At 38.7% G+C, this 27,734-nt stretch overlaps 1 protein-coding gene across 4 annotated transcripts; it reads right to left on the reverse strand.

Annotated features, from left to right (window-relative positions):
- Window positions 1–1,619: 1,619 nt before the first annotated feature.
- Window positions 1,620–27,647, reverse strand: LATS1 (large tumor suppressor kinase 1). 4 transcript variants are annotated; one of them, XM_081941862.1, is made up of 8 exons: window positions 27,630–27,647; window positions 22,637–23,102; window positions 22,038–22,188; window positions 19,961–21,444; window positions 17,185–17,767; window positions 14,244–14,426; window positions 13,644–13,750; window positions 1,620–5,419 (listed from the first exon to the last, which is right to left on the reverse strand). In XM_081941862.1, the coding sequence occupies exons 2-8, from the start codon at window positions 22,985–22,987 to the stop codon at window positions 4,913–4,915; spliced, it is 3,366 nt and encodes a 1,121-aa protein (XP_081797988.1). In that variant the 5' UTR covers window positions 22,988–23,102; window positions 27,630–27,647; the 3' UTR covers window positions 1,620–4,912. The 4 variants fall into 4 exon arrangements, with proteins under 4 accessions (XP_081797988.1, XP_081797987.1, XP_081797989.1 ...); XM_081941861.1 differs by lacking the exon at window positions 27,630–27,647 and adding an exon at window positions 27,137–27,623; XM_081941863.1 differs by lacking the exon at window positions 27,630–27,647 and adding an exon at window positions 27,133–27,623 and having other exon boundaries at window positions 19,961–21,441.
- Between the last annotated feature and the right edge of the window lie 87 nt (window positions 27,648–27,734).

The following is a 27,734-nucleotide window of genomic DNA, read 5'->3' on the forward strand; positions in this document are numbered from 1 at the left end:
ACATTTAACATAGAAAGAAAACCTGCATCTGGCAGAATAGTGATCTAATAACAGTGGTATTTTATACAGGATTTCAGTAAGCAAAAGCTACAGACATACATAGTTATTGAGTGCTACATAGGCAGGGTCTATTTGTATCAAAAAATATTTGCTATTTAACCCTATTTGCTTTATCAAAACAGTGGTCAAATGTCTGTGCCCCAAAGACCAAACCTTCTCCATTTTTGCAGTCTCAGTTCTGAGGAGAAAATATAACCTAAATCAGAAATACCTAAACTAAATCTGCACTTAAGAGCTTATGGTGGTCAATTGATAAGGGCACTATCAATTATCTGTAATTCTGCCTATATAACATTTGTTAAATAAAACAAAAAATATGAAATTCTGGCACAACTCAACATTAAGAATATTAATATAAGAGGAAGTCATGACTGGTACCATTGTAGTTGGTTAGTCAACAGCAGGTAGATTCATGGCAGTAATTAGGAGAGTCCCCTTTTCTTGCACTGAATTTAAGAACATTCTTAAGAACATGTTCTTCACTGCAGACACACAGTGTGTCTGACCTACATAAACATTACTTGAACCTATTAAATTTGTAACTATCTTTTACACTGAAAATACTAACTAAAGGAACTTCAGGATCCAAACAGGAAATTGAGACTCGTATGATATTGGAGGGGGGGGGGGATCAGTCATCCTATTATGCCCAATCATGTCTGGCAGTAGTAAAGAATGAAAAGACTGCAAAATAAATGAGTGACTTTTGGTAGGAGTGCTACCCTTCTTAGAGAAACATGTCAGGTTACCCTAATTTATTTGTAGAATCTGTACAGTTAAATGAAACAAGCTATTTTTGAGATAGTAAACTAACAGAAGCAAGATACAAAAGGCAGTACAAAGAAAATAGTTGCTCAAAATTCTTAAGTTGCTGAGTTCAATTAAGTAGCTGAAAAGTAATTTAAGCAGCAATCATGACATTTTTACATGTATGGTGAAGATAGGCAGACTCCTATTGTTTAATTTTCACCTGTGCAAATCACATGTGCATGGTCTATATAGATATTATAAAGAACATTTATATTAACAGCAGAAATTTGTCTTTATCCAAAGTTTAGCTGTATCCAAATTTAGTTAATTTTTAGGGAAAAAAGATGAAAATTCCTTATGATTGCAGATGAAGGAGCCAATATTGTTGAGGCCTGTTCATGTAAACCAGACCATGGGTTTTTATGCCTAAATTTTGCCACTCAGCAGCAAAATAACAACAAAAAAATTCCTTTTATTTTCAGTCTAAAGTATTTATATGCTATAATTTATATTTCTCTACAGAAATACTATACTGGTTTATGGAAATGTGATCATAAAACTGCCAGCTAAAACAATTTTGAATGGAAACTCTATTAAAATTAAATCCATTACTATAGTATTCTATTTTTCTGAGATTATTGAGTTGTTTATATCACCATGTGAATTTCCTCTTAATGTAATTAGAAAATATGATGAGTCGGGCAATAATGAAAAAAATAGCATATGAAATTAATAGGAATTTTGTATTCCGTTATTACAGAAAATCAAGCAATCATATTTTTCAATATTACAAATTATATTGATTTAAGTCACAGAATTTAAATTTTATTATCCTAACGTATGGTACACTAAAGAAAACTGATTTCAAAACATAAATATATCTGTAGAACACTCCAGAAATTTAATCTACTATCAGGTATTACAAGCAGAAATTTGCAAAGTTGATGCATGTATACAGTATGTCAAAACACTACTTTTCTAAAAATAAATTTTTTATCAGCAGAGTATTTATAGTATAAAAAGCATATATAAAAATGAAATATAAAAGTTAATTTTGAACAGCACCTTTTAGAGAAAGGCCACACTATTAGATTCAAATATTACGTTACAACAAATGTTTCATTTCAAAAAACATATTGCAGAGAGAATAGTACTTTGGGATAACAGCAGTATCTATTATTCCACTCACATTGCATTTTCTAGATGTATCAACAATGTCCCAAGAACATATTTTCCATCACAGCTTTGCACTCTGGAAATGCAGATTTGCTTTTAAATTTCAAATTAACTTTAATCATATGTTCTACTTGCTTCTGCTACAAATATGGTAGAAAAGCTCCAGGAAAAGGACCTGCCCTAAGATGGAATGTAAGAGAACAGTATGCCAATATTTACAGTACAATGATATCATAATATAATATTTTATAAATACAGTGCTTATGTATATATGTAAAAAAGCAAAGCATTGACATTTTCTGTTTAATTGAAGACATTTTATTCAAAATGAAAATGTGGAGCTATTATTTTTGTTTTGTTCAATTCAAATGCAAAAATGAATTTGGACATACTAAAAAACTTAAATGTGAAAAAACCCAGAACAACTGAAATACTGTATATGCAAATATAAATGTGGCAAGATATACTGCAATATACCCTGGATTCATACTAGAGATAACTCTAAAATAAAGTGTAAGAAATCCTGCACATGAGAAATCCTAGAAATACACAAAATGAATTGTCATAGGCAAGAATAATAGTGATGTCACAATTCATAGAGAATATTTTTGTTTTCCAAAACAATTTATAGGTATGTTAGAATACACTAGTTTTTACATTCAGTGAAATAGAATTATTCCAAAAAAAGGCTTGCAATACATTAAATTCACATCAACATATTACATGAAGCTTTTCAGGATATGAATTTTAGCTGTCCTAATTAAACACTGTCCTTCATTAAAATTGAATAATTTTAATCTCTTTGGGATGGCCTGTAAGGCAGAATTTTATTGTTATTTGTTTCAAATCATCAGAATTATAATACATTTTTCAGGATACAAATACTAACAAGCTTAATTAAAACAATTAATGCAAAATACACAAACATTGTGCTATTACTCCTTAGCTGAAAATAGCAACATATCCCAAAGATCACTTTTCCTCAATTTCTAATGAAAATGGATGTGTCTTTGATGTTTATCTGTGTAGTTAAATACCTATCAATTTCAGCATAGTATATGCTTAACTTTTGATTGTATTCAATAAGTTAATCAATGAAAATTCTGTTTTCAAATTTACAAAGCAATTTCCCAATAGCAGATTAGATTTATCTGGTTTTAACCAGGAATATATTATATTTCATTGAAAGACAAATATAATAATAATTTGCCAGTTTAACTGGAAATTCTAAATATTAAACCAAGGTCAACCCTCTTTATACCATGGATTATTTTACAAAGCAAACAAATCTCAAAAACTATAACTGTACACTGCATTGTCTGCACTCTGGCTCCATATATAGAACCTATTGTTTTGGTGGTAGCTTGGAGCAGGATTATGTGATTGTCTGCAGAATGGTGTGTTTAATAGGAGGGCTAGTATACTAATTGAAAAAAGGTACATAACATTTTTATTATGCTCACTCATGTAAGAAGTACAAGGCTGAAGTATGGATCAGAATTGAAACAGTAGACATGTTGGAAAACATTTTTAGAAGATAAGGCATTTTCCATTTGTCTAAACTCTACTGATGTTTTAATATATCTGCTCAAAAGAGAATGAATCAAAGGTAAGTAACGGACAATGCTTCAAAGGGACAAGTTGTACTTCTATTGCTGAAACTAAATGTATTTGGCCTGAAAAACAGGCCAGATAAAATGTTATTGAGAAGTTACTTGTAAGCCACTCTTTTTTAAAATGAAATAATCAGCATAAATATAATAAACAATAAATAACTGGCTGGAAAAAAAGAAATATTTTCTAAAGTTTTTTTTTCAAAAAAAGACCCAGTACATACATATTCTAATGTATGACATTAGAAAGCACAAAATGTGGTGCTTGGAGATTCTTCAGATGCAAGAATACAGTACTAGCACAGGGAGCTTGAAATATTTACACAGTGCTATGCTATATATCTGTAGATAAAAAAACAGGATATTTTTAAAAAGCAGACTATTACCAGTAGAAAGGGAAAAAAAGCTGTAATAGCAAAAGATGCAGCTTTTTTCTTTAATTTCAGTGTGTTGATTCAGAATAGAACAATGGTGTACATTATATTTAATCCCTGTTAAGCATGGACCGGAATTATTCAACCTAGTAATTTGGGAATACTAGACAATGTAAAATGATTATTAAAAGAGATTTTGCAATTAGATATCATGGGGGATTCAAACATTTTAAATTTTTTGTCAAAATTTGCAGGATGAGAATTTCAGAAAATTAATCAAACTTTTAACATTAATTTTGTGATAAACCGTTTCTGTTAGCTATCTAAAGCAGCTGACCTTTTGAGTTGCTGCATAGGATCACCAATAACAATCTGTTATGCAAAATTGAAAATAATTATAATCTGAAATAAATTTTATTGTAAGGATACAGATTATTTTCAATGGACATAGTCATTTCATGTTAGATTGCAGCCTTGTTCTACAGCCAGAACTCATAATAACTAATGATCTTATACTTTGCTTTATATATAATGTATTTGATAATATGGCTAACTAGACAAAGTGTCCGTGAGTTTACTAAGAATTAGCTAATGCAACACAGGCAATGACTGCAAAATTATGGAAGAAAGTAATGGTTGTGGTTTATAAAAAAATAGGCATCTCATTTCCTAAAAGAAATCACTATATTCTGTTTACAAAAAGCTTAAATTTATAATTTATTTTTCCTAATATTACTATTTCCTATATTAAGCAGTAACAATGATGGAATAAATTAAAGATGAAAAAGGGCTAGTTATGAGGAAAAAATTAATGTGAAAAAATTGGGAATAATTAGCATTCCCCAATCCAAGAGGGTACAAAGTCAGCTTTCTAACAGTATCTCAGGGTTTCCCCCCCACATAATTTGAGAACTTCAGAAACATGGTTTATCTTCTCTATTAAATGTAAACTAGATCACGATTTTGGACCTCTCTACTGGTCCTCTCATCATCTTCATCAGACTGTGATTCTAATCTACAAGAATTAGTGTATTCATATTCAATAGGCTTTGGATAGCTATATGGATACCCATTGTCATCAAAAAACCTTCGAAACGTGAATTCATAAAAAGCATGCTCAGGATGTTTACCGTTTTTATACCACCCATTAAGTGTGTCATTTACATTCCCTTCTTTATCTTCACTCCATAATTTATCTGGATCAATTGGATCAAAATTTGATGTATCAGTGGGATGTGTAATTTTAGGAATATAAAAAGCAGGTTGCTGCCGTAGATCACTTGAAAAATCAATAGATTTAAAAAATGGGTGTGCTTTTATTTCATCTGTACCATTCTTGCCTAAGCGATCATCTGGTCCTCGGCAGAGCTTAATAATAAGGTCTGATGCCTCTGGAGTTAGTTTTGCTTGCAGTGGGATGTGCAATGATGTTTTCCAATTGATAACCTTTATTTAAACACAAAGTTAAAGTTTCAAATTAAACACACACTCATATACATTTTTCTTCAGGAACTAACACATTCAAAAAACTAAAAGCAAATATTTCTGAACCACTACTGCCCTGTTCAGGGAAAGAGCCTAAAAACGTGCATCACAGCAAAAGCTGGGGCAGTTTGCATGGGGAGTCAAAAAGTTGAGATGGTGGCCCTGCCCCTTTTTTATGTTGTGTTTGTGATGTATGTAAAAAAGGGGTGGGTCATTGATTGCATAAGTGCCATCTTGGCTTTTTTGACTTCTCCTACAGATGACCCTGGATTAATATCTAGTGGAAGGCAAAATCTAAGTTAGCATTTTGTCCTTAATAGACAGGATAACTCTTCCTTTTGATTCTATGTGTAAATATTTTCATAGAAGAACAGGATTATTTTGTCACCTTTGATGGTCTGCTTTGCTTCATAATTAAATGTAAAATAAAAATATTTCAATTTTAGTGAACTTTGTATAATAGAAATCCACTATTATTAACTGTACACATCAAATATTTTTGTTCTATCTTCAATGTGTTTTAAAATTCTAATTCAGGCTTTTACTGAAAGACTGGAGCAAAATGATTTCTGGGGAAGAAATTGCAAACTGGAGAATGGAATGATATCTCTGATAGAATGAAAAAGAACGTTGGTCTTACCTGAACGTTTTTTTCTGGAGAGTGGAGGGAGGGGGTCACTGAAGGGTTATTACAGCCTGATTGGTCCATTTGACTGAGAGAAAACTTCTTAGCCTTCGGCTTCTCCCGTTGGCTCCCAGTTTCCGCGATGTCACGGTCAGCGTCTGCATGATGTAAGAAGACAAGGGAAAGCCGCCCAGGGCCACCCGATTCTACCCCTCCCGGACCCTGTCTATCTACCTAGGGCGGGAAAGTGACCCCTCCCTCCACTCTCCAGAAAAAAACGTTCAGGTAAGACCAACGTTCTTTTTCCAGTAGAGTGGAGGGAGGGGTCACTGAAGGGACATACCCACGCTACGTCCCAGGGAGGGGAGACTGGGTCCCAGGGGGAGGATCGGCCGCCACCCGCTGGAGCACCCTCCGCCCAAAGGACGCCTCAGCCGAGGCATAAGAGTCCAGGCGGTAGTGTTTTATGAAGGGAGTAGGGGAGGCCCAGGTGGCCGCGCGACAGATGTCCTCGAAGGGTGCCCTTGTGGCCCAGGCCGCTGAGGAGGCCGCACTACGAGTGGAGTGAGCCGTAATCCCCGAAGGGGGGGATTTACCTGAGGCTCCGTAAGCCTCAACAATGGCCAACCTGATCCACCTCCCAATAGTTGAAGACGAGACCTTTTTACCTAAGGAACTCGGGTGAAACGAGACAAACAGCGCCTCGGTCCTACGAATGCCCTCCGTCCGTTTTAGATAAATACGGAGGGCCCTGCGTACATCCAACCGATGCCACGCCTGTTCTCTCTCCCTTGTTGGATTAGGGCAAAAATTCGGTAGGACAATTTCCTGGGCCCTGTGAAACAGGGTGTTAACCTTCGGGATGAACGAAGGATCCAAGCGCAGAACCACCCTGTCCTGGTGAATCATACAAAGGTCACTTCGTACAGAAAGGGCCCCCAATTGAGAAATACGCCTGGCCGATGTAATGGCCACTAAAAATACTACCTTCAGCGAGAGGAGACGCATATGAACCGATCTGAGCGGCTCAAAGGGAGAACCCGTCAGCGCCTTCAGGACGAGGGTAAGATCCCATGTGGGGAACCTATGAACGGGAGGCGGACGGATGTTGGCCGCCCCTTTAAGGAACCTCTTCACCAATGGAGAGCGAGAGAGGGTAGAGGAGCCCTCTCCTCCCAATATAGTGGATAGGGCCGCTACCTGTCGCCTGAGTGTATTATGGGACAACCCGTCCTCTAATCCTTTTTGGAGAAACTCTAAAACGTCTGGAACCGTGGCCCTAGCTGGATCCACCCCCCTGGGGCTACACCACTTCGCGAAGGCCGACCAGGTGGCGTTATAGATTCTAATTGTGGACGGTCTCCTAGCTGCCTCCAAGGTAGCTATGACCCCTGATGACAACTTCCTCCCTTTCAGTAATCCCCTTTCAAGAGCCACGCGGTCAGATGCAGCCACTGCGGCTCTGGGTGAATTAAGACCCCCTGACACAGGACTACCTCTTCTGGCGGAATCCTCCAGGGGTCTGTGACCGAGAGCTGGACCAGGTCTGCGAACCATGGTCTCCTCGGCCAATATGGGGCTAATAGAATGACGTGAGCCCTCTCTGTGGCTACCTTCCGAATGGTTCTGGGAATGAGGGGAAGGGGGGGGAAGGCGTAGAGGAGACCCGGAGGCCACCGGGTTCTGAGAGCATCCGCTCCTTCTGCTGCTGGAGTCTTGAATCTGGTGTGCGTTGCCGGGGGAGGCAAACAGGTCTACAAGGGGGTTGCCGAATCTGAGGCAAATCTTCCGAAACAACTCTGGGTCCAGCTGCCACTCGCCGTTGTCCAGAGTCGCCCGGCTCAACCAGTCTGCCTGGTGGTTGGACTCCCCCGAAATATGTTCCGCCGTAATTGAGGCCAAGTGTCTCTCCGCCCATAGGCATAATGTCTGCGCCTCCCGCCACAGGGCTCGTGAGTGAGTCCCCCCTTGACGGTTGACATGAGCTTTCGTCGCTACATTGTCCGTAAGCAGGAGGACGTGTCGCCCCTGCAGCTGGCGGAGGAAAGTCCGGAGGGCCAGTCTCGCGGCCTTGAGTTCGAGCCAATTTATATCGTGTCTGAGGTCCGAGGCAGTCCAACGTCCCTGGGCCATGTCGGACCCCATCACGCCCCCCCCAGCCGTAAAGGCTCGCGTCCGTCGTGACTTGTACTCTCTCTGGCTCCCAAATTGAGGCCCCCTGTCGCAATGCCGGGGACATCCACCACTTGAGCGAGCATCTCACTTCTGGCGTTAAGCGAAGCGGTCGTAGAGAGTTGCTCAACATTTTCCTTTGGGCTGGTATCAAGGCCCACTGGAGGGGACGCAGATGTAGACGGGCCCAGGGAACTAACCCTATACAGGATACCATCTTCCCCAGGAGTCGGGACAAGGTCAGGGTGGAAACGGACCTTTTTGTCCTGATGGACGTGATCAATTGTCTCAGACTGGTCAGGCGGTCTGGGGACAGGCGAACCCTCCCTGACTCGGAATCTATTACTGTCCCTAGATGCAGAATCTGTCTGGATGGGGATAGATGACTCTTGGGAAAGTTTACCTGGAAACCTAGTGTCTGGAGCCATTGGATGGTCAGCTGGAGGTCTGCTCTGGCTCTGGGGAGGGACCCTGCCTGCACTAGGACGTCGTCCAGGTAGCACTGGAGCCTCACCGGAATGGATCTCAGGTATGCAGCCAGGGCCGCCAGGACCTTGGTGAACGTCCGAGGGGCCGAGGCCAGGCCGAATGGAAGGGCCCGGTACTGGTAATGCTGGGCTTTGTGGGAGACCCGCAGGAATTGACGGTGAGCCCGGAATATGGGGATATGAAGATAGGCCTCCGTCAAATCTACCGAGGCCATGAAATCCCCCTTTCGAATGCCCTGCAAGATTGACTTTAGGGAGGCCATCTTGAAGCGCCTGTAAACTAGATACTGATTCAGGCGCTTCAGGTCGAGGATCGCCCTCCAACCCCCCGAGGCCTTCGGGACTACAAAGAGATTTGAATAGTAGCCCCGCCCCCTCTCCGGTTCCGGAACGACCTCCACCGCTCTGATTTCCAGAAGGTGTGAGACGGCGAGGTCCATGAGACGACGGCGTTCCGGATCTTGGGATGGGGAAAACACTCTGAAGCGTCTCGGAGGGTAGGAGAGGAACTCTAGTCTTAGGCCGTGGCGAATGGTCGCTCGGACCCACCCGTCTGATGTGATCTGGTCCCACTTGTCCGCGTACAGTGTCAGACGGCCGCCTATGGGATGACTCGGGTTCGAGTCATTTCCCTCTGCGGAAGGGGCGCCCCCCCCCCGCGAAAGGGCCGTTTGGATTGGGACTGATACCTGGAGCGGTCCTGAAACCCCTGTCTGTTGTACTGCCTATCCTGCCTGTACTGCTGGAAACGGGGCTCCTGGTCTCTGTCATAATTCCTGAAGGAAGGCCTGCGATACGGGTGACTACGAGTTTCGGCCTTCTTGGTGGAGGTGGGCATCACCTTTTTCTTGTCTTTATTCTCCACCAAGATCGGGTCTAGGGCAGACCCAAACAGATTGGGGCCCGCAAAAGGGGCAGCTATTAAATCCCATTTGGCCTTATTATCGATCTGCCAATTCCTAAGCCAAAGGAGCCGGCGTGCAGCCACAGAGGTAGCTAAGGCGCTGGAGCCGAATCGCATAGCATCCAGGGTAGCGTCGGCCGAATACTGGCAGGCCGCCATAATCTTAGTCAAATCCTGATGGATGCGATCATCCTGGATCGGGATACGATCCTGGAGTTGGCGGAGCCACATAACGGTCGTGCAATTAAAATACGAGGCGGCGGCCGCCGCCCGCATTGCCCATGCGGAAGCCTTGTAATTTTTCCGCAAGGTGAGCTCCGCCCTTTTATCTTCCGGCTTAAGCTTATCTGCCGCATCCCCCGAGACCACCGGGGAAGATGAGACCAGGGCAGCTATCGGTTGATCTATGGCCGGTAGTTGGATGGCCTGTAGGAAGGCTTTTTCCATGTTATACGCCCGCCTGTCACTGCTGCCCGGGGGAGAAAAATTTGAAGGCCTCGCCCACTGACTGGTGGCTACCTCCAGGAACAGTGGAGGGGAGGGATCTCCTCTTTATTGGTGGCCGTGTTTGAAAACATCACCATATCCGGATCTCTGGGCGGGGGCACCGTGGGGTCCCCCGTGCCCACCTTGGTGGTTCTCCTAGCCTTTTTCAGAAGGGGCTTAAACATGGCCTGGATAAATAGGTTGGAAGAGGTGGGCTGATCAGTGGCCGCATCCTCTTCCTCAGAGAACCCCCAGTCGTCTTGGCGACGGGCCTCCTCCCTAGAGGAGACCTCGCTCATGAGGGAAGGAGAAGAAGTTCTAGACCTGGCCCTGCTGAAAGGAGTAATCCTACTATGCCGGGAAGGTCTGTCCCTTTGAGCTATTCCCTTGGAAATGGCTGCGGAGATTAATCGTTTTAGATTTTCAGGGAGGTGTTCTAGATCCTCCTCATCCCATTCAGAATCATAGTCATGGGGAATCGAATCCCTGTGAGACCTCCTACCCCGGGAGGAGCCTGCAGAGGGGCCCTCTAATGGGTCATTTCTATCCAAGCCCCCTGTCCCAGGGGAAGCTGGAGGTGGGGGAGAAGCCCCCCGTCCTTCACTCCTAACTGATCTGGATGAAGAGGAAGAGGGAGAGGAAGGGCTGAACCCCCTGTTGACAGAAGGGGAATGACAAGGAGCCTCAGATCTGGGGGATCTAGATCTAGGTCTGGGATCCCTGGCCTTCTTCTTCTCTGCCCTCTCAATGGCTCTTTCAATAGCTCTGGAGCGCCTAAGCTCGTCCCTTTGCAGAGCTCTGGAGGGTCTATCCTCAGCAGTAGGCCTAGCAGCGCGAGGCCTGGCTGGGGCCGTGGGGCCTGACTTCTCCTCTGGAGCCTGGGCGGTCGCGGTTTGAGCGGTTTCGGAACGCGCTGCCATCGCCCCACTCACGTGTTCAGAAGAAGGTGCTTTAGCTGATTTGGAGTGTTTTGCAGCCTTTGAGCCCGGCGCTGGTGTGGAGACGCTCAGCTTGGGCCTGTGGTGCCCCTGCGTTAGGCCCGTTCGTCACGTGTTCAAAATGGCCGCCGGCTTGTTTTGCGGCCGTTTCTCTTCAGGCGGCCGCTAAAATGGCGCGCGCGCCGCCGCTTGCCTCCCCGGCCGTTCAGACGGCTAGTCGACCCGCTATTGTCGATCGCAGCTCTGTGCGATTCACCGCCGGTCTTCACGCCCGGCAGGAGCTGCTGGTGCTCCGGTCTTGTGCTCGCGCCGCCGCTGAGAGCACCGCCGACCCGGAAAAGGCGGCGCGGCCGAGTTAGGGGCTTGCCGGTCTTCACGCGCGGCAAAAAAGGCCGCCGGCGCTGCGGCTTAGATAAATGGGTCGTCGGGGGAGGAGTTGGGAGCTGTAAGCCCCCCGGCACGCCCGAGACACCAGGAATCAGCCGGGGGAAGGAAAGGCCCAGAATGGAGAAATAGGTAGGAGAGGAGAATGCTCTAAGCGCCTCTCCCTGCTTATCTGGGACAGCAAAAAATTCCCGCTGGGCACAGCTCCTTCTATTCTATAATTTCTTTTAATTTGAAATATCCAATTGTCCAAATACTGCTCTATTTAGTACTCACAATCACTGGGAACCAAACAATAGTCTGAGGACCTTCTTGACTGAGAGGAAACTGGGAGCCAACGGGAGAAGCCGAAGGCTAAGAAGTTTTCTCTCAGTCAAATGGACCAATCAGGCTGTAATAACCCTTCAGTGACCCCTCCCTCCACTCTACTGGAAAAACAAACAAGTAAACCAACTCCAATTTCTTTCCAGACAGAGAGGACTTAAAATTGCCTACAAGTGCTGCAGACAGTTGTTCCTCCTGAGGAGTCCACAAGACAGCAGTCTATGTGAGACAAAGGAATAACCATCTTACTCAAAGCATGATTGGTGCTCAGGGACACTAGATTTACATTTTTTTATCAGTTTCAGAAATTGCTTGTTAACTGCCATAATAGCTTGTAAACTGCTATTTTTATCTATTAGGAAACTTTGGATCAATAAATCTGAAAACACCAGGTGAGTTTAATTCAATTCTCACAGAAAGACATAAACAGCAAAAAGGTGATTAGCACTTTTGAAAATTATAAATTGACTAAGAATCCAAATGGATTTGAAATAAAGAGTTTTCAATGAATTGTAGGAGTCTTTCCTATGGGAAAATGTTTCCTTTAAAAAAACATGGTAGGGTGGGACTTTGAGGGTTTTAAATTAGATAGAAAGAACGAAAGGTTACAATTAAAGGCGGAACACTCAAATTTAACTTACTAATATAGAATGAAGCAAAATATTTTAGCACTGGACATACTGAACAATACTTTTGAACAATGAACCTAGAAGTCACTTTCAAGTGCACCTAGATGTTATGGAAGAGGAACAAGTTTTACCTAATAACTTTCGGACTAATTTGAAAGCGAATTTAAAAATGATAGTATGCTCCAAGAATGGAAAAAGATGCTATACTGGACATAAGAAAGAAATCATCTGATGTCTTAATAATTTAAAAGGATGTACAAAAACAAACTAAGATAATGACCTGGATAATTTTCCTATATTGATTTGCAAAAGTGGCTTGTTATATTTTGAAGAATTTTATGAGAAAGACAAAATAAATTAAAAAATCAAATTCTAGGTCTAGGACATTATTTGAAGGGATTAAATATCAAGATTGTTAAAAATAAAGGGAAAGAATATAAAATTGATTTATTTAATAAAATAAATATATTTTTATCTCTGCTAACTCTTAATGCTGATCAGGCCTGAAATGACAAGATTTTAATGATTTGTTTATAGAGAAGAGATGGAACACCAGAAGAGATTATTTCTTGTATTTTAAGAGAAGTGAAAATAAGTTACTAAAATGGCGATGAATTGGGAAATCATTTCTTGATATATTTCTTTTCTTTTTCTTTACTATATTATTTTTCTTTCTGTTCTATTTTTCTTTTTACTCTTTCCTCCATTTTATGTTTTTTTTCTTTTCTGTTTTAATTTGTATTAGTTTAAATGTTTCCAATAGTAATTTTTAATAAAATTACAATTAAAAAAGAAAGACTGGAGCAAACTATTACTACACTATTCATTTACTAAGACTTCTATTTCAAAAAAGCGACAAAATACATAAATCAATAAAAATATGTCCTGCAGTTGAAACAATGTAACAATTGTGGTCTACTAGGAGTCTTATAGTGAAAACATATTTCCTCCTTTTAGGATTAGTAGAATTTCACATTTTTATATTAGAATAATTTCACACTTCTATAAAAAAGAAAACAAAGTAGGTTGGTAGCCCACTCTATTAAAATTTTGGGAAGAAATAGTATCTAAGTACAATTTCTAGTTACAACTAAAATTGTATATAAGCATTTTGAAATATAGGGAAAATATATTACATATACATTGTTCTAAGTTAAATGCAGACCAAACCTTATTTGGCTTTTACACATTACTTATACACAGAGGCAACTGATAGCATTTTTCTCTCCAAATACCTTCATTTGGGTTTCCAATGGTGTTTGTGCTAAGAAGGGAGGTTGACCTACTAGCATTTCAAAAAGAATCACCCCAACACTCCACCAGTCACATAGCTGAGTATATCCTGAAGCAAAAATAAATAAATAAATAAAAATCCAGTAATTACACAGACCAACAGTAATTCTAAATTTCTTTCTAACAATGTACTAGCTATTATGCCAATGCAGTATTTCCCAAACATCTAGCACAGGGGTGTCAAACTGTTGGCCCACGGACCGGATGCATCACACGCAGGCCACACCCATCTCAGCTCCGCAAACGGGAAAAACATCGTAAAACATCACATGATGGCAATGTGACATGGTGAGTTTGACACCCTGTTCTAGCACATCTGACTTTTAGGCCTTACGACTGAACTTGCTACATATTAATATATTACATTCTTTCTTACAAATTAATTTATAATTTTTGTGCTCAACATTATTAAGAGTTATTGGCAACAGTCCTGCAGTATAGTGGAACTTCCTTGTAGTTAGAGTAATAGTTTTCAGGAACAATTTTAAAAAACTAGCCATCAATTTAGCAACCCCAGCTATAGGAAAAAAGGAAAGCTTTACCTGTCCGTAATAATACTTCTGGTGCAATGTAATTTGGTGTCCCAACAAGTGAATGTGCTAGACAGCGCTGATGTTGACGTGCTGCTCTACGTTCAAGAGGCTTTAGTCTATCTCCACATCTACAGCTTGCTGGATCTCCCCATTCATTACTGAAATCCATGCTGTCCTGACGGGGATGGTCACCTAACATGCAAAACCCCAAACATTACTATTATGTTTAAACTCCAGTCAGCAATCAAGTTTCACAGAATCTATTTAAAAAATTTTTTTTTTAAAAAAAAATGTAATTACAGTATAGCATTTTAATATATTGAATTACAGCACTTTGATTAAAAGCAAGTGGAGATTTATGAGGATTTTTACTTTGATAAGCAATTATTGGGAGCTACCCAAGAAGAATATAATGAATTGGAAGGATCTTGAATAAAATGTCATGTTGTGAGCATGCAACCTCAATAATTCAAAATATTGCAATTTATTATTTATCTGTACAAATATGCATAACTGACGACTGGATTTTGGCAGAAAGGATTTTTCAGGCCCTGAATGAAACCTCCCAACCCATACAATCACTTAACAACCACAACCAGGAGTGCCAGGATTGCAGTCAAATGAAGCAGTCAAATGATATCTCACTTAACAACTGCTCAATGTTTGCTCAATCGAGATTCTGGGCTCAACTGTGGTTATAAATTGAGGATTAGCTGTATACATTGTGAGCAGAACTGCTAAATTTATTGTTAAGGCAGTTTAGCTAACAACCCATTATATAATGAACTGACTGGATTATCACATAAAGACGATGTATTTATCTGAATACTGATTCCCTGTATTTATCACATATATATTTTACTCTATTTTATTTTATTTATTTTATCTTCTCTGATACGGTCAGTCTAATCAATCAATTAATTAATTATTACAAATATTACAGGTTTATCATTTAGCATATATTCTGACTGACCTCAGTTCCTTTATGAAATGTTAATAATCAAGCAGATATATATAATGATCACTATTAGAAAATCATTATGAGACCTTTCCGTTCTGATACTAGAAAATAGGATTTATATTTTTAGCAAAGGCATTAAAGACTGCAAGACATATATAGATGATGTTGGGATGGAAGTATGATAATCTGTATTTACATGATATACTTTGGGACAAATCTGAAAATAGCAGATAATGGAGACCAGCTATTTACCAATTATAGAGCATTTTATTGGCAATCAAATCTTTAAACTGCCTGCATTATTTTCATGGCATTTCAATTGCCTAACATTTCAAAATGGCAGTATATTTAATTAAAGCTTTAATTGAGTTGATCTATATTAATAGTATCTAAAATTTCCTAATTACTATCAGTACTAGAAAATGCTTCGGATTCTTCTAGCTGTATTTTAATCCACTGAAAAGTATTGTTGGATAGCTGTTTTTACAAAAACTTTGGAATAAAAAACATTAAATATTAACAAATCAAATAGCTAATTTAAGATAGAAAACTCAAAAGAACATTTTCTTATCATTTTAATGTGAGACAATTTTCTAATTATTGGTAACCCAGTGAGTGTTTAAAAAAGTGGTGACTATTAGTTTCATTAGGTTGTAAGGGTAAAACGGGTAAAGGAACATGTACTAATGTGATACTGTAGTTTTTTGTTTTTCTTTTCTTTACATTAAAGCAATATTTTAAAAAAGGAGCAAGTTGAGAAGAGAAATTGCCTCTTAGCAGAAACTTCCCATAAGTAGAAAGCCTCCTCAAACTCCCAGGTAATACTAGATTTTTTTGATTTATTAAATGTGATCTGGAAGTTTTCTCTTAATATACTTTTAAAAAATCCCTGTAATTTTCTTAATTCTAACTATGATTTTCTGGAAGTTGAGAGCTCGCAAGTTGTCAATGCCTGACTTAGCTAGCCTTTTCAAATTATTTTAATTCTATAATCTAAACACCAATCAGGTCTAGTAAAATGGCAAGTACGGTAGATGGAAGCAAAAATTAGTGTTTTCAGTTTCTTTTTCCTAATTTCTAGAGGTTGTCTGAATCTTTTTGCAATGTGGACCTGGTAGCCATGAGTGAGTGCCCAGTAGATGTAGAAATCACATTCTTATTTTTGAATAACCTTGGTTTTCTTCTGGACTGGGAAAGGTTTAATTTTAATGTTCTGTATAACATAAAGAGACACTGAAAGACAAAATATGAGGCTATATATCCTTTTCCACCTTTCTATTCCCTATTTTCCACAAAATAATTTCTTCATTAGATTTTGCAACTTTTAAAAACAGGAAAAGAAGTTCTCTATGTTTTCTTATTCAGACTTTCAGTATTGCACACCAAATTAAGAATTAATTTGAAATCATGTAATTTATAATAGGAGAGTAATTTTTAAGCTTCAAAAGATAGTTTACTGATGCTTTAATTTTGATGGGAAAGAAAAAAAAAGGCACCCCAACAACAACCCACCTGTACTATTATAATTCTACTTACTGTTGGCAAAAGGCCTGAAATTAAATATATCCAAATGTGCAACTAGCTATTTTTCAGAAATTATAACATTTTAAAATATGATATGTACAAATTTTGACTTTATTTTTGTATGAAGTTTGCAATGGAAAGTATTGTGGAAGTTAAGATGTATTATTTACTATTTTGTACCAGAGATTTCTGATGTGATTTTTTTTTTTAAAGCAATATTCAATATGTTTTGAAAAAGGATTTTATCATGATGCTACTGTTCTGGAAGATTCTAATTCCAAATTCACTTACAAAGAGTTTCCTTTGTTTTGGAGTAAATGACTACATTTATAATTACTTAATAGCATGTTATGATATCCAGCCAAATCATCTGGTAGAAAACATAATACAAACCAACATCTTGTTGTTCTGTGTGGTAATAATCTAACACATAAAGACAATTTTGGGACAAACTGCTTGCCTTACCACTCTGATAATATTTGGAATCATGTGTCCACCGAAAGCCAGTACAAAGTCCAAAGTCTGTCAATTTGATATGGCCGTCACGATCAATCAAAATGTTATCAGGTTTTATGTCTCTATGAATGAAGCCCATCTTATGTACACTTTCAACAGCACAGGTCAGTTCTGCTATGTAGAATCGGGCCATATTTTCAGGAAAGACTCCCATTCGAATTAACAAGCTCATCATGTCTCCTCCTGGAATATAGTCCATTATAAAGTACAAATTGTCCTTATCTTGGAACGAATAGTATAGACGAACTACCCATTCATTATCAGCCTCTGCAAGAATATCCCGTTCAGCTTTAACATGAGCAACCTGGTTTCGAAGTAGTACATCCTTTTTTCGAAGAGTTTTTTTTGCATATAAGGCATTCGTATCTACCTTTCTTGCCAAACAGACCTCTCCAAATGCCCCAATTCCAAGAGTCTTAATTTTAACAAACATTGATTTATCCATTTTAGCTCTTTTGAGACGGATGTAGTTGGATTCCTTTTGCCATAGCATTTTCCTCATTTGATCTTGGGCCTCTTGGGATAACCCAACCTATGCAACAAATGTAAAAAAAAAGATAGTGAAAAAAAAAACAATTTAAGAAAAGTAAACAATATCAGTCCTTAGGGAATAATACTCCCATTTTATTATTTCAATTTATTTTATTGCAACATATTAGGAAACAATCAAAACACTTCAGAACAATATATAACAAATGTTAAAATGAGATATTATAAACACTAATACACAAGAGCCATGCACAATAAGGCTCAAGATTCAAGGACAACTTTTTAGCAAGAAATTCCATTGATGAAACTTGATAAACTAATTAGAAGATTCTATTATTGTTAAAAGTCACAAAGTGATGCTTTGACTGACATTCCAACAAATACTTTTACATTGTCAGTTAGGCTAGGCATATACTATCTATTTACTAGAAAAATGTACCTAATTTCTTCCCATATGACTTTCCAGCTTCTAGCTTTCATTCAAAAATCTTATTTTTAATTAAATTTAATACAATCTTAAAATAAACATCTACATAAACAAATATCTGGCAGAATGAGTACAGTACTAAACAATTCAGCCACTTTGAACAATGGAAACGAAATAAAAAAGTGTATTTGTATCATTGTCCTTGTGTGACTGTAGAACATAAAAACAAATATGGTATACAATATTAGTGATCTAATATAAATACATTCAAGTACAGTGAAACAAAGCATGCTTAATTTAAATGCATGTAAGCATGCAGAGTCCCATAAGAAAGGATCCATGCTATTCTTTAAATAGAATACTTGTCTCCAAAATATTACTTGCCTACCCAGTAACGAAGGCTACAGATGTCAGGAAAGCTTCCAACACCTTAATAGTTTAAACCAGCTGTTAGTGAAAGTGAAAAGGAAAGAGACTAAGAATGAACATGTAGAAAGAACAAGAAATTTAACTGCCTACTCATAAGGATGAAATTTACCAAATAATTTCTGAAAATACTGTAATTAAAATTCCACTCCTATAGATGACATGAGAACTTCAAATCCAGCAGATATATAAATTAAAAATTAAAAATAATTGAGGTTGAAATGAAATTCTAGTGCACTCAAAAAATAGAGGCAATTTCACTACTTTTCCAACATGTAAAAAGTAAGAATTTTAAAGAAGCTTATTTTTATTGGAAAATCAATTGTTAAATCTTTTTTAAAAATATCCAACAAGAGTCATTCTATATTATAACAAACAATAAACATACCCCTATTTATAGTGAAATCAAGCAAAATACCTTTTCTAGTCAACTACTCAATATGTACAAGGTCCCACAAACTCCCAGTTTTATTAAGCTTTATCTCTAACTATATTATAGACCGTGCTGTTTCATAGCAGTTTTTATTTGAATCAGGACAACTTATATGCACAGACAATTAGTTGCAAGTATCAGATTTGGAAAGCGCTTTCTGGTGGTGCCAAGCCCATGACAGTGCTTGGGTATTAAATCCTTAAAGTTCCTGGCTCAGTTTTATGAAAGCAGCCAGTTTCTGATGCACCTCCGCTCTATGTTCTTGATGGATGTCTAAATATTGTTATCTATCTCCCCATCCACACTCCCATAAGCACTTTCTGTTATGAGCAATAAAATAAAAATAAAATGCATTTGGTGATTTGGTTTTTTTCATGGCTGATTTGTTTCTGCTTCCTGTTTTTTAGACTGTTTTTTGTTTACAATTTCTTGGTCTATAATGCAATCAACCACACAGCCAGAAAGATATTTAAGAACTTAATCTGACTAACCTGAATAGGATTGCACTATAAAAAATGGTAAACTATTACCATTTTAATAAAGGTAAAGGTTTCCCTTATCCAGTCATGTCTGACTCTAGGAGGCAATGTTCATGTTCATTTCTTAGCTGAGGGAGCCAGCATTGTCCAAAAACATTTCCATGGTCATGTGGCCAGCATGACTATATGCCAAGGTGCACGGAATGCCTTCCCACCAAAGTGGTACCTATTTATCTACTCGCATTTGCATCCTTTTGGGCTGCTAGGTTGGCAGGAGCTGAGGCAACTAATGAGAGTTCACCTCATCACACGGTGCTCGGGTCTTGAACCTGGGCTGTCAGCTTTCCAGTCTTTAACCTACTGAGCTATCATGTCCTGAGCAATTACTGTTTAAGTCTAATGCAATGGTGATATTACAAATTCAAAGTATATTCCATGCAAATCAAAAATTAAAATAATTTTAAAAATTACCCTCATCATTTCATTTTCAAGCTGTTTCTTACGATGCAGTCGCTGTTGATGAGATTTGAGTATGTTTTCAACATGCTGCTCCATAAAGAATTTAAAGGCTTGAGGAGAATAGCTTTGAATGCAGGATTCCCTCCGTTCTTCGTCTCTTTTATTCTTCCTAACAGGAACAGGAGAAGTTGTTATTTGCTTCTTCTCTCTATCGATTGTCTCATTGTTTTCATTCTTTTCAGCATCCTCTTCTTTAGGAAACCCAGGCTGATCTTCTTTGCTAGGCTTTGTTATAGCTTCATATGGGGTGGCAGATAGATTTGGATGTAATAAATGCTTTGGATAAGGAGGGGGTGGTCCTTGATAATTTCCACTTTCTGCTGCAGGTGAAATGACTGGCACAATTGTACATGGTCCCTCAGAAAAAGAGGTGGGCTGGACCGCTTGCATTGGTTGAGAAATCCAAGAAGGATGAGTAGGAGCTAAGGCAGTTTGCAGTTCTGGTTTCAATACACGCATACTTTTTACCGGCTGCTGTATAGGAGCTGGAGTAACAGCTGTAACTGTTGTAGCAGAAGACTGTGAATTTGTAGCATGGTTTTGTCTGTTTCCAGCATGATTATTGAAAGAATTTGACCTTACTGGAATATTGGATTGCCATACTGGGATGTCATGTCCATTTCCAGAAGATGATTGTGACCAGGTTGTTGGAATTCCTGGAACATTTATGTTATATAATTCCATATTATGGCTGTTTCTATTTGGCACCATCATAGATTGAGAAATGTTCCCATTAGGATATGCTGAAAGGGGAGTAGGACCACCTGTTTGCATCTGCAAAAGTGTAGGACTTTGTCGGCTTGTTGGAGATATTGGATAAGGAGGTGGTGGTTGGCGACTTGCTGAGTTACTAGGCACAATATTTTGATGAACAATATATTCAGCCTGACAATTGCCATTTTGTATTCCACTCCTTCCCGATGAAAAACTAAATTTGTTATTAACTGAACTTTGCATGATTATTGGTTGTCTACCAACAGGAACTGAACTAATACCTCTTTGTCCCTGCACAGAAGGATTCATAGATGAAGAATTCATAGTTTGGGGAGGATAACCATCCTGCCATGATCCTGGAGGCACTGGAGAAATGCGAGATATCATATATTCCATGTTCCCCGAATACCGTTTTGTTTGAGAATTTGCTTCCCAGGAAGGAGGAGGTGTTCCTCTGGGAGGGGGTGGTGGTGGAGTAACACTTCTGACTTGAGGTGGAGGTGGTGGGTTCACTCTTTGTCCATTACCAGGGTGGGCCTGACCAAATGCAGCTATTCCAGACCCAGATAATGGTCTTCCTACTTCCCCCTGAGAAATAGGGCTTTCTGAATGAAATGTAAGGCCATCTCCCAGTGCAGAAGCATGTCTCTGGAGTACCAAAGATTCTTTAGAACCCTTCCAGCTTTGTCTACGGATAACTGACTGCTGTACTGCTCCTCCTGCTTTTTTTAAAAAAGTAAAAAGACAATTTTTTAACTACTCATTTTAAAATTCTGGAATAGTCATTATATAAAAGATTAGAAGCAAGCATTTCTGACATAAAAACACACCAGACTGAACTGATATAAAAATGAGATGAGAAACAATTTAAATCAAATTCCATATGAATTTATTACAAAAAGGATACAGACTAACAATTAATCGAAGCACGTATAGGTAGTCTTCGGACAACCATTTGTTTAGTTAGAAATTAGTGTCTTGCTTAAGAACAGAAATGTTGGGCTCAATTGTGGTCATAAGTCAAAGGCTACCTGTACTCATACGATAATGTAAAAGTCCCTGGACCCAGATGTCCCGTGGCATTTATAAATGATCTGCATAGAGGACGGTAACATTGACCCTAAATAGTTTTTGCAATAAAAAAGCTCCAAAAGAATTCTGTTGTCTTCTTCCTATTAATTTTCAAATGGTTTTTTTAAAATTAAAAACACTTTATTTTTCAGTCAGTATTTCTTATTTCAAATTATTTCTCATCAGTTTTGAAAACATACAAATTCCATTTCTCCTTCCCAAGGGTATATATAGATGTGCATACCTGGGGGCTTGGGGCCAGCAGTAAGGGGTCTAGATGCAGCTGCTGCCATTTGTTCTCGACGAGAATCTTGATAACTCATCTTACTTATAAATTCAATGGCTGCTTCTATGCTGCGGCTATTGGTTTGTCTTAGAGCTTGCACAACCATATCCTATTGATGGGAAGAGTATACAACAACAACAAAAAAAGACAATTTCCCAATAAGATAATCATTCATAGCAAAAATATGTCAGAAACACTGTATTTAATATTAGATTGAAAATTTAAAGACTAAGTGCTACTATTCCTAACAATGCAATATTGGTATAATCGGAACATCAATGGCATTGGAAATGTGGTCATTACAAAACAAGATGACATTAGCATGCCGGGGTGAATCAAATTATACAGAATTTTTTTTTTCTAAAGTCCAAGATTAGGTGCTTTACCTCCACCTTGCACCCTCAAAAACAAATCCCATTAATTGAGACAGTTTTCCCCTACAATTTTTATTAAATGCTGATTAACAAACAATATCAGGTAGCTACAACAGGGGTGGGTTCCTACTGGCGTTGGTACCGGTTCGCTTCACGCGTGCTTCACTAGAAATTATATTTTACCTCATCAAATCCAGCAGCTTGCAGATCTTGAAACATCTGACGATTAACTTCTGATGTTCCTCTGGTTGAAGAACTTGTTTCATTTGCAAAAGGAAGTAGAGAATTTCTAATTTCTTGCAAAGCTTTATGGTAGGTAACAAACTTAGGGGGATTTCGACCTTGCCTGGGATCTTCAGTTGATATTTTACCCATATTTTGTTCAACTTTAGCAGCATCTGAAGGCTTCGGTAAATTTCTAAGGCTCTCTCGTATTTCTTGTAACATCTGCCGGCTGCTGCTAGTGTAATTACTGGCAGGGAATGTTTTAGGCCTCATTTGTCTATATCCCTCTGGTTTCTCGCTTCTCTTCATGAACTCGTATAACTATTAACCAAGATTTTCAATATGCTTAATACTGTAATCAGTTGGATGGCAACCCCAAAACACAGTTGATCTTGATTCCAGTAGTACATACATCCATTCAAGTCTAAGAGAATAGAATAATAGTTATTCTAAATAGAATAATAAAACACTGTTACATTATTGGAAATGTTTTATTGCACTCTTATTTTTATCACATTCTTATATTTGGTATGAAAACAAATTTCCTTCTACTTAATATTTGGTGTTTACAATCTGAAGAAAATAACCCACTTTTACAATCCAAATCTAGAATAATAAAATAAATGGGCATTAAGACTGTCTCCGAACTTATTGTGACACACTGCAGATACCCATGCCAAATTCATTAGACACTTGCTACCTTCCTGTTGGAAGAATCATTTTAACCTTTCCAAATCTGGTTAAAGATTCCCAAAAGAAGTCAGATCTGTTTATGCATATCTATTGATTGCTTTTATCAAGTCAGGTCTCTTTTTGCAAGAAATTGGTTATGTTTAAGAAACTAGTTCTTGACTTCTCTGGGGACTGAATATTTTACGCAATATTACTCAAACAAGAAAGTATTTATTTAATCCTTAAAAGTGATATAAATGTTCAAATTAGAGGGATTGTCAGGTCCAATATATGTTTGGTTTTATTTATTTGTTAAAATAGATAGCATAAAAATTAAACTTAAATAGCAAAGCTTTAGTAACTGCAACTTATTTTATTACTGCGAGCATAGTAATTATATTGTATACATTTTACTGCTACTTTGATTAATCACTTTAGAAAGCCAATAACCAGTTTCTCTGTTTCCATCCATCTCCATCCCTAACTACTAGCCAGCTGCAACAATTATATTAGGAAGCATTCTCCTTCTGATATAACTCTTCCATTTTAGTTCTGGGAGATAGTGCTAACAGCTAAAATGTTCCTTTCTAACCATCAGAATCTTGTAACAATAAATACAATTCAGTGTATTGTAATGTATTATTATTAAAGGTAAAGGCAGAGAAAAGAAAAAAGTTTTCATTCGCTTTCCAAAAGAGATGGGAAAAATACAATTCCTAAGAGAGTCATTCCATCACTTGAAAGAAAAGAAGAGAAGGCCTTCACCATTATGCGCTTTAACGAATTGTTCTGATATATAGTCTATATGCATGTATCTACCTCTTATTCTCTTAAGAGAAAACTTTTTCAGTTTGTATTATTTTTAATAATTTAAGCACATTTTATTATATTTTAACTGTTTGTTTTATTTTTTATTTTTATTTTTCCTGCATGCTCTATAGACAGAAAGGGGAGATTTAGATCATAAAAATGAATAATAAACCCCAATGTATCAAATCTACATTGCAGAGTTTCACATGAACTAATAGTTTAATTAAAAAACGCAGTGGAAGTTCTTAAAAGAGATAGGTTATGATTCAACATAATGATCCTGTTTCTGCTCATCCTCCATCAGAAATTGTAACAAAACTCTGGGGTGATTCAGAGGTCAATTCAGGTTTTAACTATATGAGTATTTTTATCTTATACCAGGGGTGTCAAACTCACGAAGTATAACAACTTTTTCTCCCTTCACTAAAATGGGAGTGACGCATCCAGTCCACAGGCCGTGAGTTTGATACTCCTGTCTTATACTGTACTGAAAAACAGGGTTTTAAAAAACCGCTTTCTCAAAATGCAATCCTTAATATATCAAAAATTTTCTTGAATGCAGCTTATGTTATTATAATGCAAAAACTTTAGGATAAATGATTTTATCTTAAATAGTTACGTAAATAAATGATAAATTTCTAATGAAGATTATTTTGACTCCTATTTTTTTACAAAAACATATGTAGTATCTTCTAAAGTTATTTTATTCTTAGCTAAAATTGGCTATACTTTTATAGAAGGTTACTAATTAAAAACATGAATGATAGAATAATGAAACAGGCAGAATATCAAATACCATCTAGTTCACATCTCAGATATCACGTGTACTGAGGCCTTACTCCTATTGCATCACACTGTTATAATTAAATTACTGTATTTTTAGCTAGACCTCTTTAGCTAGACCAGCGATGGCGAACCTTTTTTGGCTCGCGTGCCACAAGGGGGGGAGCGCAGGGAGGTCGTGTGTGGGCGTGCCGCACCCATAATGCAATGCGCAAACCCCCCAAGTGCGCATGCACGCACAACGCATGACCCCCCCCATTTTTACATGCTTTTTTAAAAACAACCCTCTGGTTTGCTCGGAGGGTTGTTTTAAGCATTCCGAAGGCTTCAGGGAAGCCTCTGGACGGTCCCTGAAGCCTCCGGAGGGCCTCCGGGGGGGTGGGGGAGGCTCTTTTCGCCCTCCCCAGACTCCTATAAAGCCTCTGGAACCTGGGGAGGGCGAAAAATGGCTTTTAAAAAGGTGAACTCAGCTGGCCAGTGCGCGCATGCGCACTGACAGGGCAGCGCCTTGCGTGCCCTGACAAATGGCTCCGCTTGCCACCTGTGGCACACGTGCCATAGGTTCGCCATCACTGAGCTAGACCATTGTAAATCTTCTAAAAGCTGCTTAATAAAACATATTTTTCTCTATTTTTCAAAAATAGAATGCTCTGCTATTTTTTTCCCCTTTGTCAATATATATTCATTTGTCTTCAGAGTAAACAAATAGTGGCTGGAATGAATAGTAATGCCAAGAAGGAGGAAGATAGAATTTCTCCTCGGGTTTCAAATAGATAGGAAACAAGGAAGAAAGTAACATCTGTCTCCAAATTTGTTACCAATATTGAATACAACTTAGTACTTCCTACACTGAACCAAGTTGAAATTAGATAAACCATTCACACTGTGCCTATCCAGAGTTATACATGTATTATTTACCTGCACTGAAAACCACCCAGTCAGTTGGACTTTGGCAGCATTAAAATCAAAATGGTAATAAGGAAACATCTACAGAATACTTCAGTCAACAATCCTATAAACATAATTTGGTAGAAAGTCTCACATAATTTAATTCATTAATTTATTTATTCGCATGACATATGGCTGTCTCATATAATGATTATCATTTAATCTTCTGCAACCATACAGCTAATGAAGTGAACCATAAATATATTATTATGCATTAATCTGTTATTTTAAAAACTATTTGTGCTCTCAGTCTATCTGTAGTTAACACAATGAGGCACTTATGAATAAATAAGCCAAAAATTGCATTGTTAAAAAGAAAATATGAAGCAATGACAAAAAGTTGAAAAACCTATGTCAGTGGAATGTTATGAATCTGGAGGACAAAACTAATACTGTTAGTTTGCTTTTGCAAGAGTTGTTAAAACCGGCTCTAAAATAATCATTATGTCCTTTAAAGTGAGTATTATTTAGACATATTTAAGTAACCAGAAAAAACATGAACTAAAACAACTGAGAACCACGTTTTGTAAATGTTACTTTTATCCTCTTTTTAATAGGGCTGATATACCTGAATTCATTTTACTTCCCCTTTTCTTTCACATCCTTTTTCTAGGGATACAATGGTCTATTTTATTACAAAGACAAGAATTGGACCATTATAATATTCCAAGCACATGCTATAAATTATAAAATTTGGTAAAATTCCTAACTAAACAAGCACGTCAGAAGCCTTATATAAACAATAAACAATTAACACTTTTCGTGTTATCTTTACTACGCTAAGGGCAACCATACAAAAAAAAAACCCACTCTAAAATAATTCACTGTAACTGAGAACGTCAGACGATTCTCCTCCCCCGAATTGAGAAATGCCTCCGTTGTTTAAAAATCAAATAAAACGCAATAAGCAAATAAAGAAAAACGATGCACATTTAAAAAGAAAAAGCTTATTTAAAAACCTACAAAAGATGCGATATCTTAAGGGACAGTAAGGGGGAAGCGTAAGACACACGCAAAGGCCAGGCGTTCGACCTAAGTGGATTACTTCAACGAAGTAATCTTAGGCGACCCGAGCGATGGGCGGCTGGGAAACACAAAGGAGTCGGGACGATTCCCGTCAAAGCGGCGGCATGTCATAAAACCTTAGGCCAAGGCGTGCCCCGTCTCCCAGGCCTTCCTCATTAACTAGCCACCGATTTTCCTTTCCCTGAGGCGGAGCCCAAGCAAACCCATCTACCCACCTGCCTGGGGGAAAGGCGGTGGTGACAGCGCCTCAAGCCCAGCAAACCGGAGGAAGGTGACGATGACGACGTTTCCCAGCGACAACTACGCGGTTTAGCCTAAAACGTTCCGGCTCCCCTCCCCACTCAATTTCTATCCCCCCCTTTTTTGGAGGGGGGTTCAATTCCGGGCCGCCATTTTGTCGGTGGGTTTGTCGCCCAAGATTCCCGGATATAAAACATTTTCCCGACTTCCTTTGCGTGTTCCGCCGGCTTCTTCTTTTTCTCCTCCTCTTTCTCGCCCCCCCCCCGAACCCGGAATGCAGGAACACGCGAGCGCTTCGTTAGGGGTTCCTTTTTCCCTCTCTTCTGGCGGGCGCGCCGGGCTTGCAGGCTCTTCTGCCCCTTTGGCGCGCTTCGTGGGGGAGGCGCTGCCTGCACGGTCGGACCGACAAGAGCTCCGGGAATAGCAGTTTTAAAACATCTTTGCAGAATCCGGAGAAAGGCGAGGGTTGTACCTTTGGCTCAATGCGATAAACTCGGCGTGTACGGTGTCCCGCATCGACGCTGCGTCCTAGTCTGGCTAATGAAACCTACCACGTCTCAGGGCAACGCAGCTTCTG

Source organism: Natrix helvetica, assembly GCF_964273705.1.
Source record: "Natrix helvetica genome assembly, chromosome: 2".
Taxonomy (NCBI): Eukaryota; Metazoa; Chordata; class Lepidosauria; order Squamata; family Natricidae; genus Natrix; species Natrix helvetica.